Here is a 23,171-nt window from a genome sequence, read left to right as displayed (position 1 = left end):
ATAGTAGAATATGCAAATTGTTTTCTTACCTATAAGTCAAAAATATTATTACAGTTTTGTGATCTTGATAAGGAAAATAATGTGGACATTTTCTTCTGTTTTCATATTATTTGTAATCGTAAGTATCTAGTTAATGTCTCTTTAGAATAATAAAAATCCTCTCTTTTGTATTTACAAAATAGGAATACGGATTTCGTTATTACTGCGCGTTACTAGCGTCGAAATATTGTAAATAACGCTAAATCTCGGAAACGTATGAATGTGTTTAGTGTAATACCCGCAGCCAAACATTCAAAATTTCTGCTGTGTATCGCAGGAAATCTGAAAGTTCTTCAAACATATTATCAAGGTTCCGCAGGTCTCGAATGGCGGCTCCAAACAGTCTGATATATTTGAGACTAGATTTGCTTTCTTACAAGTCTGCATTACATTCATTACACGGAGCAGTAATGAAGAGGAATTAATTATGGAGACGGTTGAGAATTCTTGAAATCAGAATGTAATTATGAGATGTACATCGAAATTTTTCGCGGCTATTTGCACGAAATCATGCCCGTGTACACAGATGGTTGGTTGTAAATGTTGTTGAGCAAATCTTGACCGCTTCGCCAATTTTACCGATGTTTCCCACGGAAGGCAAACATTTGTGTTAATTTCAACGTAATACATAACAAGAAAATGTAGGAGTATTACATGACGTTTAATAATGAAAATAAAAATTCAGCGCACGCGTTGCAAGTCGAGTGCATGCTCATTGGCGTTCAAAATAACTATTTTATACGACCTTTCGTAAGGTATGAAAAATATTTTTTGTCATTATTAATTAAATTATTTTTACACCGTGATATGACGCATTAATGATTTTGGTGATGGAATTCGAGCCTTCACTGTTATTCTAAAAGAATGCTTTCCAGTATTCTCTAAAAATCTAACTTGTATAGGTAAGTGGTTGTAGAATCAAGTCACACCTGCCATTAAAACGGGGCCTTCAGCGACCTTGTAAGGTTGTAAAGAGGAAGGCCGTTAAAATTATACGGCCAGGTTTTATTGGTTTATATTTTCTGCACAGTATCAACAAGAAAAACAATCCATAAGAGCCACATTTTTGATCGTGCTTTTCATCGCTTTGCAAACCAATTCAATTACTGCAAGTATCGTCAAGTATTATCGAAACCTTTTGTCGTTCATTCATACTTTCTTTTCTCTGCAAAGTATGGTTTTTTTTTATTTTTCAGGTTGTTGTAAAACGCTGTGTATCTTTCAAGATTATTGTTAGATTTTATTCAACTGCTTTTTGAGATCAGATGGTAAGATTAGATTTATAAATGTTTCAAATCGCCGTAAAAAAAAATCTGTACAAAACTGATAACAACAATATTATTATTACGCTGATTGCGAAATCTACCTTATGCACCAAAGGATCCCGCAGAATCCTTATGGAAATTAGCTCCCGGTCGAATTTGCTGGATTTTTAGTACGTTGTAGTACATATCCTGTACATACCTGATTCAAGTACGGAAATTCTTACTTGCAACCACGGCAAAAGCCATGGTGAGCGTAACTCACCGACAACGCTGGACACAGAGGGCAAGGGTATAAGCTCAGGCCGAATAAGAAGGCCCAAAATATAGTATCTATAAATACTTGAAAGTTCCTCATTCGCCCAAGTTCCATAAAAATGAAAGGAACCAATCAGGAAGCGCGTTAGAAATCTGCACGCTAAAGTACAAACTCCTTAGAAAGCGTTGCACTGAGTAGGAGCAGGGCAGGTTAACAAAAATCTTTTAACAGAGCAGTTCGCGAACGTCTTGTAGCTGGAATAGTTCATCAAAAATCTAACACTAGTGAGTAATATTATTTTCCCATAACAATTATCTAATACTATTGAATAATGTTATTTTCATAACAATACTCGGACATTATAATTTCAATTTAGTGAAAACTGAATAAAGCGAATAATTGTGTTCAAGTGTGAGTTAACTTAATTAATAACCTTTCCCACTCACCGGCCAGCGCGCTGAGCCGCCCGCAGCTTTAATCATCAAAATCGACGAAAGGTAAGTGACATCTTTTATTTCAAGAGTTTGCAGACTCTCTGCGAATCGACTGTGCAGTTTTTGAGTGATATACTTGATTTCAAGTCCCCCTTGAAGTTTTGTAATGCTTAAAAATCGCGTAATCCATAGATATAAAAAAATCCATAGACCCCTTTTCCGAAGCCTTTACATATACATGAGAACTTTTGGTCGGGAGGATTTGTACTTAAAATACTGAAAACCGAGCCAATTCTACCGGGAGCTAATTTCCATAAGGGTTCTGTGGGGTTCTCTGTTTTTTACTCGAGTGAACGCATCTTTTACTTTGAAAAGATAAATTAATAATATAGATGGTCGCGGACGTTTTAACCAAAGGAATATAACAATTTCTCTTACCTTGTCGTTTAGATGTAAACTTCCGTACATGTGAGAATTTTCCATTGCACAGTTTCCGAGATCATCAGGGGAGAAACTTGAACACGGAAATGTTGCGTTCTACACGGTAGAAGCGCGTGTATCTGAAAAGAAGCAAGATACGGCAGTTCGGCATGCTTGTTATTTGAATGTAAAAGATTCTTGTAAAACAGCATAGCGTACACTTTCGACAAAAATCATTTCCAAATGGCCCAAGATCACAGATTCGAATAAAATTAACAGTTAAAATAAGAAAAATAAAACTATACCGTTTCTTCTTGAACGGAGCTTTTAATATTGACTCGTTTCGAGATTTTTATAGCACTGATGTATCTATTGAAATTACATCCACTTGAAATATCATTCCAGAACTAACGAGCATCTTTATCGTTCAGGTATTTTTAATTATACCACTATGCAAATTTAATCTACCATAATACTTCCACTCTATTCAGGATAAATAAACAGAGTGGGTAACGTTGTTAAGTCATGAATTTTACAAAACTCCTGATATCAAACTCTTTGCCATTTTTGTCCCGAAGACGGCTCCAGATATAGTTTGCAGTTCTATGTTATCAAGGTACACATGGTGCAGGTGATAAAGGCAGCAGATCTGAAATTTAATTCAAACGTCTCGATTAGTAATAATTTTCACCTTTCGTGTTTATAAATATCACATAAAATACCTGTGCATGTAACATATCTACCTACTAAATGGAACGTTACATAAAATTACTATCATATTGTATTTCGAATTGTAAATGAATAATCGAAACAATAACTTGTTTTATTTTTTTTTCTTTTAATGGCATAATTGTTTTACCAAAATCAAATAGCGTACCGATTTACTGATACTTTTAGATATTTTCATTCAGCCGCTTCCGCGATTATTCCTGGTAGTCTGTCAGGACAAATTAGCAGATTTACGGACCGATGTCTTCGATATAAGTGGCTCACAAGATTCGTTGACATTATACAGTCATTTTCGGCCGAAACCAATGCATATTTATGTTCTACGATCATAAGTGATGGAAGGTAAGCACAAATTATGCAGTGTCACAACTGGTCCTCTTAACATTTAGATTTTAATTAATTGGTATGGAAATCTAGTTTCTGAAAACACTGATTCCTCTATGCGAATTAGCACTATGCTCATAACTTACATGGCGACATAAGCGTCACCTGTTTGTCTCGTTCAACCGATAGATAGTAACTTATTTAGCATAGTTTATTTGCATTATTAATGATTCACGCTACGCGTACAGAATGTGTATTGATGAATCGATCGGAACGTCTTCCACGCTATATGTTTACCTTACATCGCTGCAGCTCATTGCTCATGCAATTCGATTCCGTTAAATTCATGTTGATCCGCATTACTTTGAATTAATTCACACGCCATTGACACGCCAATTCGACAAGTTATTTCCCCCTCGCAAGGGGCATTAACAATCTTACATGCAATGCAAATCAATATATTTATTTTCAAAATCAATTTGGAATTCCTCTGGTTGATTAAGTAAAATAAGTTACTCTTGATTTGACATGTGGAAGACAGATAATAATAACAATATTATTATTAATAATAATAACAACAACAACAACAACAACAACAAAAACAATAATAATAATAATTTTGACAACTCGTTGAGGATTTCTTCCTAGAATTTAACGCAAAGCCAAGATTTAAGGAGGCACCATAGTCGATTCCGACGTTGACGTATATATCTCCAAATATCAAAGTCCACGTAACTCGAAAGTGAAAAAGGGCTTAACGGCAATGTTCTATATGGAATTCCGCACAAAAACCACTCCAATACGTTTGCATTCGATGTAGAAATAAAGAAATGGTACGGATTCTAAGAAATCGCAATAGTAAATTGTTAGAATTCATGCCATTTCTTTATTTCTGCGTCAAATGAAAATGTGTTAGAATGTTTTTGTTTAGAATTGTGTATAGAATGAGGCTGTTGAGCCCATTTTTGCGTTTGAGATGCGTGGACTTTGATATTTCGAGATACATACTTCAACGTCAGAATTGACCATGGCACCATTAACCCTTTGAGGCATACATTTTTCCTTGCAGTATAATTCCTTGAAACTGGGTTTTCAAGGGTTACTGGGATCGCTGAAAACTAATACGATGTGAGAATTCCAAAATTCAAGATGATGGATTCAATATGGCGGACTGAAAATATAAAACTTGACCTTTTTTGCTCGACATTTGTTGTCCGGGGGTTTTCGCGATCGCTGAAAAAACGAATTCGACGTCAGAATTACAAAATTCAATTATCGGATTGAATTCGGTGCACCTTGCACAAAATGCTAGGGTGAATCTCGCTCTTTGCGTTATCCGGAACTAACGAGAAGGACGTAGCGGGATTTTAGTTCCATCTCCGTTTTTGTTTTTTGTCTTTTTATGTTCTTTATATCTCTTTTTGTTTTATGGTGTTGCTTTTGGTTTTTCGCACAGATCACAATCCCTTCTAAAACGTCAGCATTGGCATCTTGAAAGTCCAATTATGCAAAAATAATGATCACGATATGTCAAAAATAGAATATAAATCTTAAATAACCCATTCAAAATGGTGTCACATATATGTGACGCTGTGCCGCAAAGAGTTTACTTACTCGTTTATTTTTATGTTACGTATCGTGACACATAGGTATATGTTCAATGTATTTCACTGTTATGAAATAAGAGAAATAATAGATAATTGTTTGTCGTACACAGACACGTAGTCAACGCGTCTAGTCATTATTATGAAGTAAAAAGTAAGACGATTTGAACACATGTATGCGATATGGAGTACGTAGCAGTCGCGAAAAGCTGACCAGACGTGTTCGCTTCGGTGCTACGTACGACGTAAAATTTGTCTATTGTGTTTTTTTTATTACATAACAATACAATTTCATATTAACGATATAGTTTATGAATCTTCGAATACAGAAACAGGTTTTTACGGGTGAGTCAACATTTCACGTTTTCTTTTTGTTGTGGTAATTTGCCCAGAGATTTTGCACGGAGAGAAATTTGTGACAATTTTTTATATCGACATCAAAAATACTATTTATAGTAAGGCTTGATGATCCGTACAATTGGAAAGACGGAGTACAAGAATAATTGACATTTTATTTCTCCGCTCGGAAAGAGCAGTGACTTATTTTTCCTTTCGAAAAAATTTGAATGATTAAATTAAAAGTGATGTAGAATTTTTTTCAACATATGTGTTGCAATACGTAAATTACGAGGTCCGTTTAACGCTTTACCGGTGGAACATGCCTGTAAAGGCCCGTTATAATCTTCTGTTTTCATTGTTGTTATCTTATGAAACGTTGAACCGGCGTAAATTCACAGTCAACAAGAATAAAAACAGAAGATACTTGAAGTGCAGGTCGTTATATGTTTCACCCGTCAAACGTTTAAGGGACGTTTGTGAATTCGGGGGTTAGTACCTACGGCAATGGGGAAATAACTTGTCGAATCGGCATGTCAATTGAATATGAATTAATTCAAATTAATACGGATTAACATGAATTCAAGGGATTCGAATTGCGTTACATAGGTCAATTCCTATTGAGTGAAGTTAGAAAAAATTAATTAAAATGAGCATTTTTGAAATTCGATCTAAAGAACGGAGAGGATTTCATTAATATTTATAAAAAAATCTTGTCAATGGGCACATCAGTCTCAGAAGGTGAAGCGAGGGACATGAAAAACATAATGCTTCGTTTGAAAAATGAGAAATTGAATGCTGAAAATTTGAACAAGTATATTAATAAAGAAGCATTGCCTCAGCTTATTTACACTCTTCTGTGAAACAAAAAGGTTGTGAGAGAAGTTTTCTGCCATGAGGCGGCTAAAAACGCGGCTAAGAAGTACAATGCTTCAGGATCGATTTTCTTCCATGACAGTGCTCAGCGTAGAGAATAATATTGTTAAAAAAAGTTACCGCTGAGAAAGTGTTGATGAAAGCGTACATACCGAAAGTATTAATGTTAACATGACGGTGTAATTAAAGCAAGTTCCATATTTTACGTGTATTATAAATTTAATTTCATGAAAACATGGTTGTGAACAAAACCAGTTTTTTATTAAGCCGGCCCCTCGTAGGACCCCCCCCCCCCCCCCAGAAAAAAATACTGGCTACGCCCATGTGTGTGACGTATTTTACTATTTGGTGGCATTACGTGCGACAATTGCGGAATTCAATTCCCGATTGACGCTCTTATTTGTTATTATTATTTTTTTTTTGTCATTTATTATATAAGTTGAATGCTTATTTCTTGCAATGAACTTTAATTAAAAATAAAAAGCAAAAAATAAAAGTATCGGTTTTTTGGGCAGTACCTCCCCCCCCCCCTCCGGCTACGCCCACGATTACAGGTATAGTTAAGCTTCATTATGCATCACGTACACTTACAGTTCACGAATTAGACTCACTGAGAAAGGAGTTTACTTACCGTTGACAAACGTATATTTGGATATGGCGAAATAAATGTTTTAGTTATTATTATCAAATTTTAGTTGAGCCAAATAATGACCCACAGAATTTTATTAATAGTTAAAAAATCATATTTGGCCCAAGTGAAATTTACTAATAATAACGAAACATTTATCTCGTCATATCGAAATCTACGTTTGTTTACGGTAAATAAACTCTTTTCTCAATGCTTGTTACAAGAGTAACGTAAACGCCACAGATGTGCAGATGCAGATAATCACAAACAAAAGTAATAAAATATTTTTTATGTGTGCTTTTTCTGTATTGCTCTTATTGCAGGCGTGAATTGAAAATTTTACTCCAGGTTTTGCACTTGACGTTGACACTTATTTAGTTCCGAAGACGTTAAAACAGCCATAAGCCATCGCGGGAATTATTATTTCATTTAAAATTTTACAAATCGCGGTAGATAATAAATCAGTTGTATAAACACCTTCAGTCACGCGTGCACGTCTATTTTCTCATACATTTTCTCACAGTAGTATAAAAATTTATTTGCGTATTTCTCGGAAATCTAATGATATTAAAAGTGGTGATTAACATCTTGATGCTTACGAAGCGATATAAATCTGCGTGTAATGCAATTTAATTCTTATACAAATAAAAGGTTCGATTCCGCGGTGCGGCCACATTAACAATAAATGACACCAACCACTATTAATAAAAGAGACGGGAGTTCAAAATAAGAGTTCTAATAAAAATACTGCACTGTTCAGCGAGTAACTTTTAGGATGTTTGTTTTATTTTGAATTTATATTGAGTCCTATTTTTATCCCGAGGCTGTAAATATTACGGTGATTACCTACCGCAGTGGCTTTGTGTTAAGTTTCGCGAATCAACTGCAATTTTGCGAAAGCTTAAGGAAGAATTATACGTTTATGAAGGGATCACCACACATCAATTTTCATACCTGTTATAAATTTCAAGTGTGATAAAACCCTTCGTTTCGGCCCTAGATACAATTATGCACTAATGACGTTATAGAATCTGTCGTGTCCGCAAAAACTTTACAAACTTGTATCACTCATAATCTATACGAATTATTAACTGAATTTGAAATTTATTGCGCTCTCCACGACGTCAAAGTCCGTTGCACCTGTCCTAATCTGAGAATTTGGAGGTAGTGGGTCTGATTAAGTGTCTGCAGAATGAACGTTACCACACGCGGAGTCGACTAAAAATAAATGTGAAGGAAGACGCAAACTCTTAGTTTCCTCATTAAATGTGATGGGACCTGCTAATGAAACAGATAAATTTTGTTGAATGGTGCTGATACATTTGAATAAACATAAATTAGTCGGAACGAGCGTGGATTGCTTAAAGTCAGACGGAGTTAATTTGAATTGAACGAATAAATGAACTGAGCCCAACTCAATTCATACAAAGTTGACTTGCCAAGCGATCTTCGAAACACAGACTACTTGACTCATTGTCAGTACAATATGGGAACAACTGGACGCGAGATTTCGACCGCTAAGAACGTTCCTACAAACAGACTTACAATACGCAATATGAATAAAAAGACTTTGATAACATCTTTACGCAAGCGAAGTAATTAACAATACAATTTTCATCACGACCATTATTATTTCTTCGAGCATCGATTTATAACCACTGGTGACTAATTATTTTTATGCGTAGTTCAAGGGGTTAAGAGGAGATGTAATCGGTAGATGTGTCGATGACTCTATGAATAATGTATCCAACTGGTTCAACGAATAACAATTAATTAAAGTTACTTCTGGTTTGGACACATAACTACAAGCTGTACGCGTAATGACGTCTGGAAAAGGATGGGAAAAAAGGAAACGTATGTAGGAATGTAGTCGACCTTGTAATTACGCAATTAAACTTGCCAAATTTATACAGGAGGGTGAGAATGTTCAGCGAGTTTTTGAAAATAACGTGTATCCCAAAAATAAATACCCGTTTATTTTTTACCTTCAGTTCAAAAACGGCGCGCGATAAATCGAAATTGCAAACATCGAATTTATTTTACCAGCCGCTTATTTTACACGAGCAATTCAAAATTGTGACGCAAAATTACGCGACACATCACGCGTCTCTTTGCATTATCGAGGGACTGGATTTCACGAAGACAGAAATCCATTCGGGCAGGCACCCAATCCTCCGAACCATATTGATACTGTAACGGAAGCTTGAAGTTATCGGAGTGAAACCACGAGATACCGGAAATGTGAAAACATATGGAAACGAAATCTAGGTTCCAAACATTTTGTTCTGCGTTATCTTCGTCAACAACTCGACCACTTTGTAGTTTTTACGACACATAAAGTAGGATCTTGTGGCATGCGCGTATATAAAAACTTCTTGACTCATGGAAGTTTTTTACACCCGTCCAAACATCACTATTTTATGCGTATTTGCCAGGAAAATAATTATCATACGGTCGTTGGCTTCCAAAATTGAAAGTTCTCATCGCTGCTTTGACGATGTGGATTTTGTAGACGTCGATATTGGAATTCGATTATCTACAACAAGGTAGAGAAAAAAGTAAATATTATATTCATTTCGTACCGGATAGGAATGTAAAAAAAAAAACCGCAAATAGAGATAGGATTATATAATACACAGGATCTTGTAGGATAGAGTAGAGAATTTAAAGCTGCATCGTTACGTATTAAATTAGAGATCGTCCCAAAGAGATTTACTTGCGTTCTAAGTATATTATATAAGTGGTCATATTTGTATTGTATTCATCCAAAACGTTGTTCTTCGTGACCAAGAACCTTGTTCCACTCATTCCCTAAATTATCACTGTGACATACAATAAACTCATGTAAATTTGAAAGCCGTATTAATTGTCAGTTGATATTCTACCACGATCTGCAGGTACGCTAATATAAATGGTAAAAAAAAGTTTTGCTCACAAATGCAATTAAGAATCTCGTTTCCAAGTGTCTGCACCTGCCTGCTCCTATAAGAGTAGGATTCATCAATAATCAAAGTCATGAGTGATGTGAGAGACACGAATAAATAGATGAGTTTTAATTGTCCCACACCCTAAGAATAACTTGAATAAAGGTTTACATTTGTTGCTTTTAAATTGCAGATTATCAATATTTAGACTTTTCTTTATGAAAACGAGAACCGATAAAATTCTACGTTCAGAAATTATAGAAAACCAAGGATAAACTGTTGCATACTACTTTTCGCTACGCTAAAATAATATCAACATATACGAAACCTGTTAAAAACAAGTTTAAATACAAGTGATTATTGTTTAGAAGTTACAATCTGCAAAGAAATTACAGAGAATAAAATAGAATAGAACAGATTGTATTTATTGTACCAGGGTGGACGTTCTGAAGTGTAAACGAGCAATGTACAGAGTAAACAGACTTAGAAAATAACTTAATGCTAATGAACGAGAGAGAGAGAGAGAGAGAGAGTGAAAGAAATGCGTTTATTTATTATGTTGACTTTATTTATAAACATAGAGGGAGCAATAGAGGGAGAGAGATAGAGAGCGAGAGAAAAGAGGAAAACAGCAGCTATTGTAAGCTCTCTACAGTTAGAGTATAACAAGTTCCCGGCTGTGATCAAGTGAGTTTAAGTCTTGAACTTTTGGTGACATTTCACTATTCTTCATCATACATTATTGGATTTTTTTACCGACCCTTCAATATTGTTAAGAAATATGGAAACAAATTTAAAGCAATATTTGTGTTTTTTGCTCGCAATTATTCAAATTTTCTCTAACAAACATTACGCGGTGTAATGAAATCTGTAGCCTGTTTGGTGTGGATTCACACTTTGTAGACAACGCAGGATAAATTTAACGATGATCATTACGTTTAAACAGTAAATTATGGTTACCTAATTGCCTCCATGCCTTGTCCCATTCAAAATTTCCATGTGCATCCTTAGAAATTCACTCCGTATTCTAAATTAAGTGAATTCCTATGCCACTCCATGGCAATCTGGAATGGAAATTCCGGAAAATGTTAACGTTTCTCCATACGAAGCGGATGAAAAGTAGAATTAACCCATTCTTGTACATGCATGGTTACAATCGTGAAAGTTATATTTTGGAATAATAGTAAAGTAAAATAATAAAAATAGACTGACCGTTATTACAATAATATTCGTTGGCCGAGTAACCGTAGATTAGAAAAATGTTTAAATATTTGCCGATTGAATTTAAATCGGCATCAGTCGTGCCAGGATGTATGAGGGACGTGAACGCAACTTCGTTACATTATGTTACGCTATAAATGACGGTGAAATATGTGAATGATTGTTGAGGACGTTCCATTGCACGTGGAGAATTGAGATCTTCGAGCTAATGGAACGATGCTAATGGAACAAAGGAAAATTCAAAATTTACATACTAATCACGGAGCAAGCGTGTAGAGTCAGAGACAATTAACAGCTAGTAAATTATATAATTCGCATTTATGAAATATTGTTAACTATACGATAAATCTATTCGAACGAATCAGGACTTGTTACGCGATATTGCCTCACATGGTGCAATGATTTGAAAAACACGTATAGGAAACACCTTTCATTTTTGAATCTTACACTCGGGGTTTAATCGAGGAATGTGAATGTATGCTCGTTCTCAACGTGGTATTGAAAGGAACTCACGTTCTGTGATCTTGCAACTTCTCAAGTTCAACGAGTATCGGCGTATAGATAACCGCGTTGAAAAAAAAAAATTACATTTATTAAACTTACTAGAAAATTATTATAATTGCATATCGTTACAACGTCGTTTCGAATATTGTTGTAATTATAAAAAAAAACAACGTGGTACGAGTAAGTATTTGCTATGATCATTTTTAATATGTAATATGATAATGTTTGGTAAGTTTACTGTATTTTTTCAGCTAAACGAGGTCTCAAAATCAGTTTACTTGTGCTCCGGCATTAAATTGTGACGACAGTGACAAGAAAATATATCACGACTGGCTATACCCAAAGAAAAATAATAATACATACTAGATTTTCTAGTCGGAGCTAGACGACTGATTTTTATTCTAGAACTCCGCATTTCACGATCATGGTAGAAAATAAAAATAGTCTAAGACTGTACGGTAACCATAACTGACAGTTTTTCTCGGTGAGTTCTACGTAACTCGGAAAATAATATGAACAATTTTTTTTGGGTGCTCCAAATAAAACTTTATACTGTCTGGTTGATCGCACCGAAACTTCCGTCGCCTCAACGGTAAATTATTCGCAATAACAACATATGTTTTTTGGCCAACTGCAAATGAGTCCTTGTTTGAATTATTAATGAGTCTTTTTTAATATTAAGTGACCCAATTATACGGTAGAGAACAATCAATATCGGTTAGAGCCATTGGATTATGTAGGGCACCGACACAGTTTCTCCGTAAATACAGTGTCAACATTTACAGGTGTAATTTCTGGGTCTGTTTTGTTCATAATATAACTTGCAGCCACCGACGAACCCGAGCGTATGTAATGAATATGGTTGCGCTTTTAGTTGTTTTTAGTGGCTCTGAAATCGAGTGAAAAAATTATCGTAATTCCTTAGCAATTTGTAACACGCAGTGAGAGTTCCGACATATTATACCTACGTTGAAATAGTACGGGAGATTGAACTGTTGTATCGCGAAGAAAATAATGGGAATATTTATTTCAATTAGAATATACAGCGGTGACTTATTATTAATTCCACTATCACTCGATCCAACCTTTAGCAAAGTGCGATGGACTTTGTTCGGTTTGTTTACGAACGAGTGCATCATAAGATTCGAATGGTGCCGGTATAAATAACGGCCAATCGAGTTCTACTCCTTTCGGAAACGTATATCAAAAGTATAGATAAGAAAAATAACGGCCATTATACGTGTTATTGAGAGATTTCCTACATTGTAATTAATTACTGCAACAATATTGCAATCGCTCCAAGTATCGCCAGAGTATTCGTTAAAGAAAAAAGCAGTACTAGTTTCTCCTCGTTATTTGTTCCGCAAGGAATGTAGTCAATTCGAAATACAAATTACCCGTGTATGGAAAATTTTTTTTTAAACGCGAAAATTGTTTGGCGAGTAAGATTTCTTACATTTTATTTCACTGCGCATTAGAACGAATGAACAAAAAAGTACGGGTAAAAATTCTGACGACGCAAAATCGTATGCACACACGTCCATACGTAGGTATACTCGCATATACGTACGAGCACGTATACCCGCCTTCATTCTTTTCACCTTGGTATTCGATCTCGGAATATAATTATCTAACTGAGCCTATAAAATTGCAAGAATTATAAACTGGCAATGCTTTTGCCCCTTCCGCGACTCCTGCAGACTATGAGGGACGACTGCTCCACGCTTCAGAATTATTTAGTCAGCCACGATAATTCGTACATAATTTGATACCCATTCGAAAGCGTTTTAGAAGTGATCAGTGATTGCATAGATTTTAGTCCGCGTAGGACTCGCACGGACTGTGATTGTTGTCACTTTAAACGTGAAATTAATAAGTTATCGAAGGAAATACGTCACTTATAACGAGAGGTTTGAGTGTACGCTCATTTTTATATCCATCAAAGTATCATATGTATTATATTACACATTGTACGTAATACTTGGCCTATTTCCACCACTTACTTCAACATCGTCATTGGTTGAAAATTTCCGTTTTCCAACTTTACACAAATTGCTGCAAGAGTAGTTTGGCTTTTCGGTTTTATAAGCGGGTAAGCGGCTGGTTGCGCTCAGCACCCGACACTTCCGTTCGCTGACACCGCGGTATTTTCACGACACATTTTTCAGCCCGTTGTAATTAGCAACTTGCTGATTTGTTAATTTTTTTAAATATCAAGTACCGCGTATAGTTCAGTCACAAATAGTTCTGTGAATCTGCGTAATCAGTTTGTTGTACGCATATGAGTATACAAATGAACCTGCACGATACGTATTACGGGAATCTGATTAACTCCGGTTACACTTATTGTTAGTTCTGTTCGTGACTACGGAAGCCGAAGAATTAATTCGACTTCTGGCTAGACTCATTTTTCAACATACAATACTGAGTGAGTACGTAAATAAAAATGAATGAAACGTGAAGCTGATATTGTACTTATATATTATTCATGTTTCTAACTAACAATGAGAATTCTCTCTAGATAAATCTTGACAAACTTCAAAATTCAGTGTACGTGATTCGTAAATCTTAAAAATTTTAAAACGTACTTTGACAGGTGTAACTACAGAAACAAACGAAGTGTTTTAAAAAGTGATTCAGAGAGGTTCACGAATTGTGAACAGAATTTCAATATTATTGTAGAAAAAAGATGTGGCAAACTTATTCAGGCGGGTTTTGAAAGTATCTCATTGACACGTTTTGACGAATTTTAAAAGAATCGTGAGGTTTTCTGTTGAAACTCGTATCGGAGTAATTTATACTTTTAGAGGGTCACTTACGGAATACTGGTCACGAAAGCGATTAACGCAGCCGATTTTACCTCAGGTCTGCATTTAAGCGGCTCTCTCTCTCGATCAACGGTCAGAGAACCATTATATAGTAAACGACCCTGTAGACACGAACGAAGTCGGTAGAAACTGTTCGTATATTATCGGAAGAATTAGAACAAGTTTTCAAAAAATTTATTCACACCGAGTTCATGAACGTACGAGATAAATGACATGCGCGAAACTGGATCGAAATTGTACCGACGAATAATGAACGTCTTGCGCAACTAAACAGAGAATTATCCAAGATAGCTTGATTTTAACAATAATGAACACAAATTCAAGAAGCGAAACAAATCGTAGAGAGAATATAGTGGTTATTGAGTAGATTTTACAGCACTTACGATATTCGCTTTATTTGCTGCAACGTTAAAACAAGTCTTTGTAAAAATAAAATACCGATCGTTCTTGGTTACAACAAGTTCACCTTAGAACGAGGCCTTTCTTATACAAGCATTTTGTGCTAGACTCATTCCAATTATGCATCGCATACATACATTAGACGCGATTGCGAACGTTCACTCATGCAGATATATGCATATTTAATTTTACAAACTTTGATCGATCCTTACGCCCGCGCCAATACGTGATCCTCTTTGTTAAAACGGGATGAAATCCTCATCAATAAACTACGAAATCTGGCGTCCCGTCGATAACAAAACAACAACGCCACACTATTTGAAAACATACATACCACGCGTATATGCTTGATTTACGATATCATTTTTACTCACCTGAAAACACAAAGTTCCCTCAACATTCCACTCACGAGATCCACGCGATATAGATATGTATAATATACCTGTATGTTTACAGATTGACGTAAAGTGAGGAATCTCTCCCGTATTTGCAATTCACAACTACCTTGCGATACCGCGGCGAGTGCGTAGGTCATGCAAAAAAAATTGTAGGAATAGCTGACATTTCAGTTATATTATAATTTCGCATTTTGTAACAGTGTCTTTTCATCGACGATGTATCCAGAGATGGCACAAAATTTAAAGTCGTGAAAACGACGTTTGAAGAATGCGTTTCGCGCAATTTTCTGACGTCTGAAAGATATCTTTGTGTCCAAAAATTATCTTCATTCCTAAACGATGAGACCTTGAGGTCTCATAGACGTCACAAAATGACGTATAAAACATCCCTTAGACGTCTTTTCGACGACTTGCAAGTTTTGTGCTAGCTGGGATGTTCCGCTGAGTACCGATTCACGTAAATCGTTTTAGCTTTGATTCACGAAATTTTCGGTTTTCCATGGTCTGTAAGCATTAAAATTTTCCCTATTTTGAAGTGAACTTTTCTATTACCTCCATGATCGAGCATTAGTTTTTGTCGCGGGGCTGAGACCTTATCGTCAACATTGTTCGACCGTAAAATTGAAAACCTTCTTTTTATTTCTCGACCCATACACAACCTCACTGGTGTTCAGGTTGCCACAGTATGTGAATTCGTACGATAATCCAACAGAGATTGCTCTGTTGCTTCGTGAAGGTTTGCGCCAGTTTGCAACATACATTTTGTTTTTCTTTCGAGCGTATCAACTAAGTTCTTAACTGCGCCATTGTGCTAAGGTTGTGCTTAAATGATATACGACGGATACTATTTTTTTTTTCATGCGAACTCTCGAATATCTTGACATGCGAATGACCGGAAATTGTCTCTTGCCAATTGCAGTGGATATCCATATCGTGGGAATAGTTTTGTGAATGCTACACGTGTCGCGCTTTATGTCATATTTTTCATAATAAATGCAAATTGGTTGAAATTTAATTCTTTTAGTACAAAGTCTCAGTCTATGTCCCCACCGCATGAAATTGCCTTCAACTGTTTGTTCTTAATGTTAAATAGTAGCCACATTCTTAAAGCTTTTAACCAGCACCGTGTCATTACTGGGTTACCTCCGTGGTTAACTATATACAATCTTTAATTTCTATTAGGATGTCTTTCTTCGTAGATGCGTTTATTACGTCTTATATTTCCATCATTTGTTGACAATACGTGCGCAATACTACTTATGAACACCTCCACTGGTATTTGTAAATAATGTTTTTTATAAAGTCTAAATGGAATGGCAAAAACACGTACTACAGAGTCTAGTTCCATGTCAAGTGAAACATTATTAACATATATGGTTTGAAAATGTGACGGTACATCTGTGTCTACGCGCGTGTACTTGATCGTACAATAGTCTCCAACATATCCTTCAGTGTCAATATCTAACTTGTCTAGTTGCTCAACATTCTCCTCGTGAGATGCACAATCTCAATTTCATCATTTATTTGCTTTACAGTGTTATTTTTCTTTCGTTTAGTAGCTTTTTTACGAGGGCGCATTCTAAGAATATGGCCTTTGATTACACATTCACTACAAAATTTATATCGGAGCGTACATGGAGATTTTATGTAGTTACAAACATTGACTGGATAAGGTCGAGAATCCCTTTCGCCTCATTGTTTCATTCAGATCTTATGTGGTTACAAACATTATCTTGATAAGGCCAAGAACCCCTTTCGTTTGCAGAGTGTAGTAACAGCTTATATTTATAGGCGTAACGTGTAAGTTATACTGCTTTACGGGGTAGCAACAGATGATATATATACAGATGTATAACTAACTGTAAGCTGTACTGATTATGAGGTTCACGGCAGACGAAGCCGAGTAACTTCGTATATTATACCACAATTGGAGATAGCCAGCAGGAAGGAGACCAAGAAGAAGAGGCTGGGCAACAGCCAGAAAATATCGCGTTGAAGGGACTAGGAAGGCTTAAAATCTCAAGAAATATCATTTTCTGTTATCGATCTGTTCTATTAGTACAGTATTTTACGAACATTTTTGCTTTGACGGCTAGAAATGGAGTAAACATTCGCTTCGCATTTATTGACAATTGAAAAAACATATGAATTTTTTTTTATTTTTAAGTGCTTTATCACATTTTAGTCAATGAGAATCATGGTAATGGTAAAAAGAAATTTTCAATCAAAGAAGATATTGAGCGTTGAAGACAACCGGGCGTTCAAAATTCGAGACTAGTATGTATATTTACAATTTACACACGTCTTTTTCGAGACAATGTTCTTCGTTGTTTTGCCACAATAACGCAACAACGCCATAAGATATGACATCATTTTTTTTTTTTTTTTTCATACAAACATACAAATTTTCTCCACAGATTGAACCGACGTATGTATAAAAAAAGTAATATTTTTGTACCGAGATAACAATAAATGTTGCCAAATTTTTGTGTTTCTCAAATCATCGACCGATGTTTTTTTAATTTTTACGTTTTTTCACAAATTTTATAGTTCAATCTGCGGATGCGAATCCCTTCAATGAAATACCGTTTGAGAATTTTTTAAATTTGCATGCGGCTACTTGAAATATTGGCAAGAAGAAAGCGATGCGCGAGACGCGCGTTTGTCTTGAACGCTCTATATTTCTCTTAATTACACAGGCCTGCGAAATTTAACTTTTCATTTCCCTCCCAAGTAATAATGCTTCTTTTTAGATATTTAGATATGTTGAATTAAAACTAAGCGCTAGTTTTTTTACAGTACATCGAGATTCATTGTTATGCATTTTTCAAAAAAATTAAATAAATATAAAACTGTATGTTTAGATATAAAATGAACAGCATTAGGTTCAAACAAGACTTGAGAGACAAGATAAGTCAAACAGGCTTTTAATATTTTTTCTACTTTCTTCAAGATTCTTGTTCAATCTGTTTCTCTTGTACCGACCATTCGATCCATCTCATTATTAAAAAGGAGTTTTCAAGAAAGTAGAAAAAGATATCACAAGTTTGTTTGATTCATCTAGTCTCTCAAATCTTGTTTGAACCTATTGCTGTTCATTTTATAACTAAACATTCAGTTTTATATTAATTTTATTTTTTTTCCATAAAAATAGTTCAAAAATGCATAAAAATAAATCTCGATGTGCTGTAAAAAAACTAGCGTTATATTTTAATTTCACATACCTAAATATCTAAAAATAAAGCTGTGTTATTTGAGGTGGAAATTAAAAGTTATATTTCGCAAGCCGGTGTTATTAATATTTGTTTACGAATGTCACTGATTCTCGTCGACAAAAATGTGAAATATAAGTTGAAAATCAAAAAAGTTTGCGTGTGTTTTCTCAACTTATCATAAACCCCAGTGAATTTTTAACCCACGTTTAGCCGCCAATATCTTCCTAAGTCTCTTTAATAAATCGTGTACGCCCTCTTCATACCGTATTCTTATAGTTACGATAAACGTGCTTGAATATCCAAAGCATGTGAGTGCACGTTTAATCACCTCGTTATACGGCAAATGGCAAAGTGTAACAATAGCTTACAGTCATTACTACAAAACTATTACAAAGCGTTCGTACACGTATCGCATAGTTTAACGATCTTCCTGCATGTAATATTGTAACTTTGACGTCACTTCTGTTTACAGATAATTCGAAATCGGCCCGTAAAAAGAAGGGGCTGGGATAAATTCTACAAAATGCCGGTAGAAGGAGGAAGTAAAAAAGCAACGAAGGGCCGCGGGCGCTTCTTAATCCTGGGATGTTCAGTCGCATTGCTCACATTTTCGCAATCATTCACGGGTCTGTGAACTTACTGTATCTAATATCTATAATCTAAACCTGCTCGCGTGACGGCTGCAGTGATTGGCCGAGCGTAGGAAAAAGGATAACATCTAATGATTTTAAGAATAATTAGATATTTCGCAACACGATGAAATGATGAAAAAATATTTTATTTACGAGGTACTTAGTAAACATTGCTTCGTGTCGATCTCTGTTATTTCACAAGGTATAATTATTTAGAATAGTAAATTAGCACCCACCTAAATGCAAGGTGGAATTAATCGATTATACTGTAGATAATTTTATTATCCATTAAATCTTCTCGGCACCGTTTCGCTCACAATCGGTCTTTCCACTCTGTAGAAAGACTACCCACATAGTTTTTTTAAATTTTTGCAATATAAGGCAAGGCTACTAGGGATATGTTAGAAGTTGAATGTATATACAGATTGTCCTCGCTCTTATATGTAAATTACGATAATCGAACTGAAGAATAATAATTTGATTTGCAGGTATCATTCTCACGGATTTGATCGTTTATCGTACGTGCTTGATATCGTTAGGAACAAATCACACGTACGATTGCAGTATGGCTCACACAAATGACAGTAGCATAAAAGAAAGACTTTTGGAAGCTGAAGCCGAGCCGTTAGCAAGTATGATTGTGATGGTCAAAACATTGATCGAAAGTATACTGTCGGCAGTGCTTTCGTTATTTCTTGGTCCTTGGAGTGACCGAGGTGGAAGAAAGCCTCTCTTACTAGGAGGTTTGACAGGTGAGATATTATTTTATCTTTCGGTTTTTACTATTGAATATATCTTCTCATGAAACAGTCTCGTATTGACCTTTCGGTATTATCGTGCGCCAATAAAAAATCAAGCTTCCATTATGCAACGGGTACTTTCGGCTGATTATTTCGTATTGGTTTTGACGAAGTCGACGTTGCCAACGGTCACCTTAATTTTCTTTCGTCTGTAAATGTAACAGGCAATATTTTCTAACTACATCCTCATTTCAGGTTTTACATTAATGTTCGGCCTGCTATCCTTACTCTGCAGTTGGGACGTCAGTCCTTGGTATTTGATAATTCCCTCAATTCCGGGGTATATCCTGGGTGGATCAGGTACCGTAATATTGGCTGCAATGTGTTACATATCTGATACAACGGCAGAAAAAGACAGAACGATGCTAATGGCTTGGCTTCAGGCATCAATTTTCGGTGGGGTGGTATTAGGCGTCTTTGGCGGGCCTATTATTTTTCAAAACTGTGGTTACACAACAGTCTTCAGTATAGGTGCGATGTGTTGCGCATCGGCACTACTTATAATTTACTTCACTATTCCCGAATCAGCCAAGGGTGCCACCGAGGTAGGTACTCGTTGTCAGATAAAAAGAAAAAAAAGAAAAAAAAAAAAAAACACGATGATATAATGAAAGTATTTCTACAGAAATCACAGATGCATGGGCTGTTTGAAATCGCCCTGCTGAAGAAGCTTGCTACCAGTATTATAGTTAAACGATACGGTTTTCATCGACCCGTTGTTTGGCTTGTCATGTTCATTTTTACAACATGCGCAATGATTATCGCAGCAGAGACGAGCATCGGATTTCTTTTCGTAAAAGCGCGACTGGGCTGGGATGTTGCACAATATTCTTATGTAAGTGGCGTGGGTCTCTTGCTGAACATCACAGCTTTGTTTGGAGTTTCTCTACTCGGTCATAGCGCAGGTAACAGTTATTCGATATAAATAATACGACGGTATAAACTTTTTTTCTTTATACATAGCACTAACCGATTAACGAATTATTGCAATTCCAGGGAGTGCAGACACGCTGTTAGCTGTCGTAGGTCTCACATCCGGTCTAATTGGTTCAATTGTAAAAGCTTTCGCAACGAAAGCTTGGCATATGTATTTCTCGGTATCAATCGCAATGTTTGGAGGAATCGTGGCGCCTGTTATGCGTTCCATCTTATCAAAATCAGTGCCAGCGGAAGATATTGGTGATTTTTCTAACTATTTAACAATATTATGCTCGTAGTCAGAGTTCAAGCTAAGGAGAATTTTATGATTTTCAGGTACTGTGTTATCACTCGCGGGGCTTCTCGAAGTAATGAGTCCACTTGCCGGAGCACCACTATTTACGTTAATATTTTCGAATTATTTACCGCCGATATATCCGACGCCCGTTTTTCTTTTATCAACTAGTCTGTTTGCATTATTAATAGTTTGCACAGTGTATACTGAAGTACTAATAAGGAGGTTTCGCAAACTAGTTTACATAGCTGCACCTCAAAAGGAATAGTCTAGTTAGGTTGTTACGCATTTTTACACTCACGCGATTATTGTGCGAAAATTTTTTTTTACTTAGTTACTATTTAATTTTAGTCTTCGTGTATTATTATAACTTCGTATTATATATGAAAGAGTAATTATGTGAAATATTAAATATACGTCGAGTATTATGTATGCATGCATATATATATATATAATACTCGACGAATTTTAATAATTTTTTGCGGCAATAATATCGTTATATGCTCCAATATTTTTCTGGAATGGAAAACTGAGATTTACGACCAAACAAAACTAGTAATGCTTTTTGATGTTAATCTGCTAAAATATGTAGGTAATCAATGAGTGGTTTGATTTCTCAGTGCACGACACAAACAATGGGTACAGTGCCTGTTGCCTTGCAAGTCTTGCAAAAAATTACGCCAAACAGCGTATTTATCGTACATTGTCGTATACGTCATCCCTATAAAATTCATTTACTTGTCGTTATTTTATGTGGCTAGGCATAGTATAATTTCAAATTTCCCGTTATTCTCACTTTCCCCAATACATATATTTGTACAGATTATAAACGATAGTTACTCCTATTTCCTCATGTTTTCAAGCTTCTAATAAATCAGAATAATCGATGATATCACCTGAATTGAACTTCTGTAATTTGATTATTTCTATCATACGATTAACTGTTTGCTGTGTCGTCAGCACCAAATCACTTGATTGTACTTCCCTGAAAAAATTTCTGGCCGATGGATCCGTTATACCGGTGATCACGGCATGCAGCATATCAGTGTCTACAAAGCCAGGCGAGTAATTCAGTACGTACACGTTGGGATTTTCTGTTGCAAATACCTGGAAAATATTAAAACAGCTAAATTTGCACTGTGGCAAGTTTATACTTCTATTAATAATAATAATGTTCCTAAACGAGAGTGGACAATTCGGTATTGGCTAATAAATATAGCAGAAGTTCATGTACCAAAAATTTACATCATATACATATAGCATTCATCTACCTTGAAGAACATGGTCCTTGCAGCTTTTCCTGAACAATAATATCCTGCTGACCCAAAAGGTGTATTTGCAGCAATGGATGTCACGTTTATAACGAACCTTGTTACTTTTGAAGCTTCATTGAACAATTGCATAAAGACGCCGTTTAAGACAGCTGGTGAGAATACATTAAGGTCGTAGTAGTCTCGCCATGTTTGAAAATCAGTCAAAGCGATAGTTGGTTTCGAAAGATCACCAATTGATGCTGCATTGTGAACAATTATAGCATTTTCGAATTGGGTTACACCTGCAGGACCCACGGCTTTGCTGATGATATCTACGGGAAAGGTAATCGGATGATTTTAAAGTACCGATCGTAGAATTAAAAATTTTTTATAGTTATCACGATATGTTGACACTGGAAAACACCTGCAATTTGCAACAGTCATTAAGAGCCAAACGGTTTAATGGCAGCATTTTATAAGTTACATTTGAGATAACATTGATCTTACCCTTCAAATGATTTGCATCTGTAACACGTAAATCAACACTTCTGGTTTGCACTTTTATTCTTTTGGGTAACTTGTTGGCCGTCTCCTTCAATCCATTCGAATTCCTTGCTAACAATAACACTAGTGATCCTTCACCTAGCAAAGAACCAAATGATTCGGCTATCTGACGACCAATTCCTTTGCTCGCACCAGTAACAAGGAGAAAAACCTTGCCAGATAATAATGATGCAGACATTTTTTGTGTATTGTTATGTCTCTTCTTAGATAGATACGAATTATATTATAAGCGGAATTTCCGTGTAAAAAATTATTCCGAACGTGTGCACGGTAAAAAGAATGCAGTACTGATGCAGAAATTTGCAGCAC

At 35.7% G+C, this 23,171-nt stretch overlaps 2 protein-coding genes and 1 long non-coding RNA gene across 13 annotated transcripts; 1 reads left to right on the top strand and 2 right to left on the bottom strand.

Annotated features, from left to right (window-relative positions):
• Window positions 1–844: 844 nt before the first annotated feature.
• Window positions 845–6,257, bottom strand: LOC124294274. The gene is made up of 3 exons (XR_006904227.1): window positions 3,292–6,257; window positions 2,433–3,063; window positions 845–1,204 (listed from the first exon to the last, which is right to left on the bottom strand). It is a non-coding gene; the product is annotated as an uncharacterized LOC124294274 (long non-coding RNA).
• Window positions 2,027–21,946, top strand: LOC107223402 (tetracycline resistance protein, class D). Of its 11 annotated transcripts, none has more exons than XM_046739247.1 (8): window positions 5,277–5,309; window positions 5,401–5,416; window positions 18,873–19,026; window positions 19,521–19,784; window positions 20,028–20,377; window positions 20,458–20,737; window positions 20,829–21,011; window positions 21,087–21,946. In XM_046739247.1, exons 3-8 carry the CDS (start codon window positions 18,924–18,926, stop codon window positions 21,311–21,313), a joined length of 1,407 nt encoding a protein of 468 aa, XP_046595203.1. In that variant the 5' UTR covers window positions 5,277–5,309; window positions 5,401–5,416; window positions 18,873–18,923; the 3' UTR covers window positions 21,314–21,946. The 11 variants fall into 11 exon arrangements, with proteins under 11 accessions (XP_015518560.1, XP_046595203.1, XP_046595201.1 ...); XM_046739241.1 differs by lacking the exons at window positions 5,277–5,309; window positions 5,401–5,416 and adding exons at window positions 13,299–13,316; window positions 13,914–13,988; XM_015663074.2 differs by lacking the exons at window positions 5,277–5,309; window positions 5,401–5,416 and adding an exon at window positions 2,027–2,057.
• On the bottom strand, window positions 21,537–23,064 carry LOC107223385 (sepiapterin reductase-like). Its single transcript, XM_015663049.2, has 3 exons — window positions 22,806–23,064; window positions 22,317–22,630; window positions 21,537–22,152 (listed from the first exon to the last, which is right to left on the bottom strand). Exons 1-3 carry the CDS (start codon window positions 23,038–23,040, stop codon window positions 21,904–21,906), a joined length of 798 nt encoding a protein of 265 aa, XP_015518535.1. The 5' UTR covers window positions 23,041–23,064; the 3' UTR covers window positions 21,537–21,903.
• Window positions 23,065–23,171: the final 107 nt, after the last annotated feature.

This window comes from Neodiprion lecontei, chromosome 4, assembly GCF_021901455.1.
Source record: "Neodiprion lecontei isolate iyNeoLeco1 chromosome 4, iyNeoLeco1.1, whole genome shotgun sequence".
NCBI lineage: Eukaryota > Metazoa > Arthropoda > Insecta > Hymenoptera > Diprionidae > Neodiprion > Neodiprion lecontei.
The sequence above is the reverse complement of the archived record's forward strand: the minus strand, read 5'-3'. Positions and strand labels throughout refer to the sequence as shown.

Bases quoted from the DNA above. Each gene is read 5' to 3' on its own strand.
- LOC107223385 (XM_015663049.2), bottom strand. From the start codon at position 23,040: ATGTCTGCATCATTATTATCTGGCAAGGTTTTTCTCCTTGTTACTGGT. The intron at 22,631-22,805 runs GTAAGATCAATG...CCTTTCCCGTAG, and splicing joins AGATGCAAATCATTTGAAGG to ATATCATCAGCAAAGCCGTG. The intron at 22,153-22,316 runs GTAGATGAATGC...AATATTTTCCAG, and splicing joins CAAGGACCATGTTCTTCAAG to GTATTTGCAACAGAAAATCC.
- LOC107223402 (XM_015663074.2), top strand. From the start codon at position 18,924: ATGCCGGTAGAAGGAGGAAGTAAAAAAGCAACGAAGGGCCGCGGGCGC. The intron at 19,027-19,520 runs GTCTGTGAACTT...TTTGATTTGCAG, and splicing joins ATTTTCGCAATCATTCACGG to GTATCATTCTCACGGATTTG. The intron at 21,012-21,086 runs GTGATTTTTCTA...TATGATTTTCAG, and splicing joins AGTGCCAGCGGAAGATATTG to GTACTGTGTTATCACTCGCG.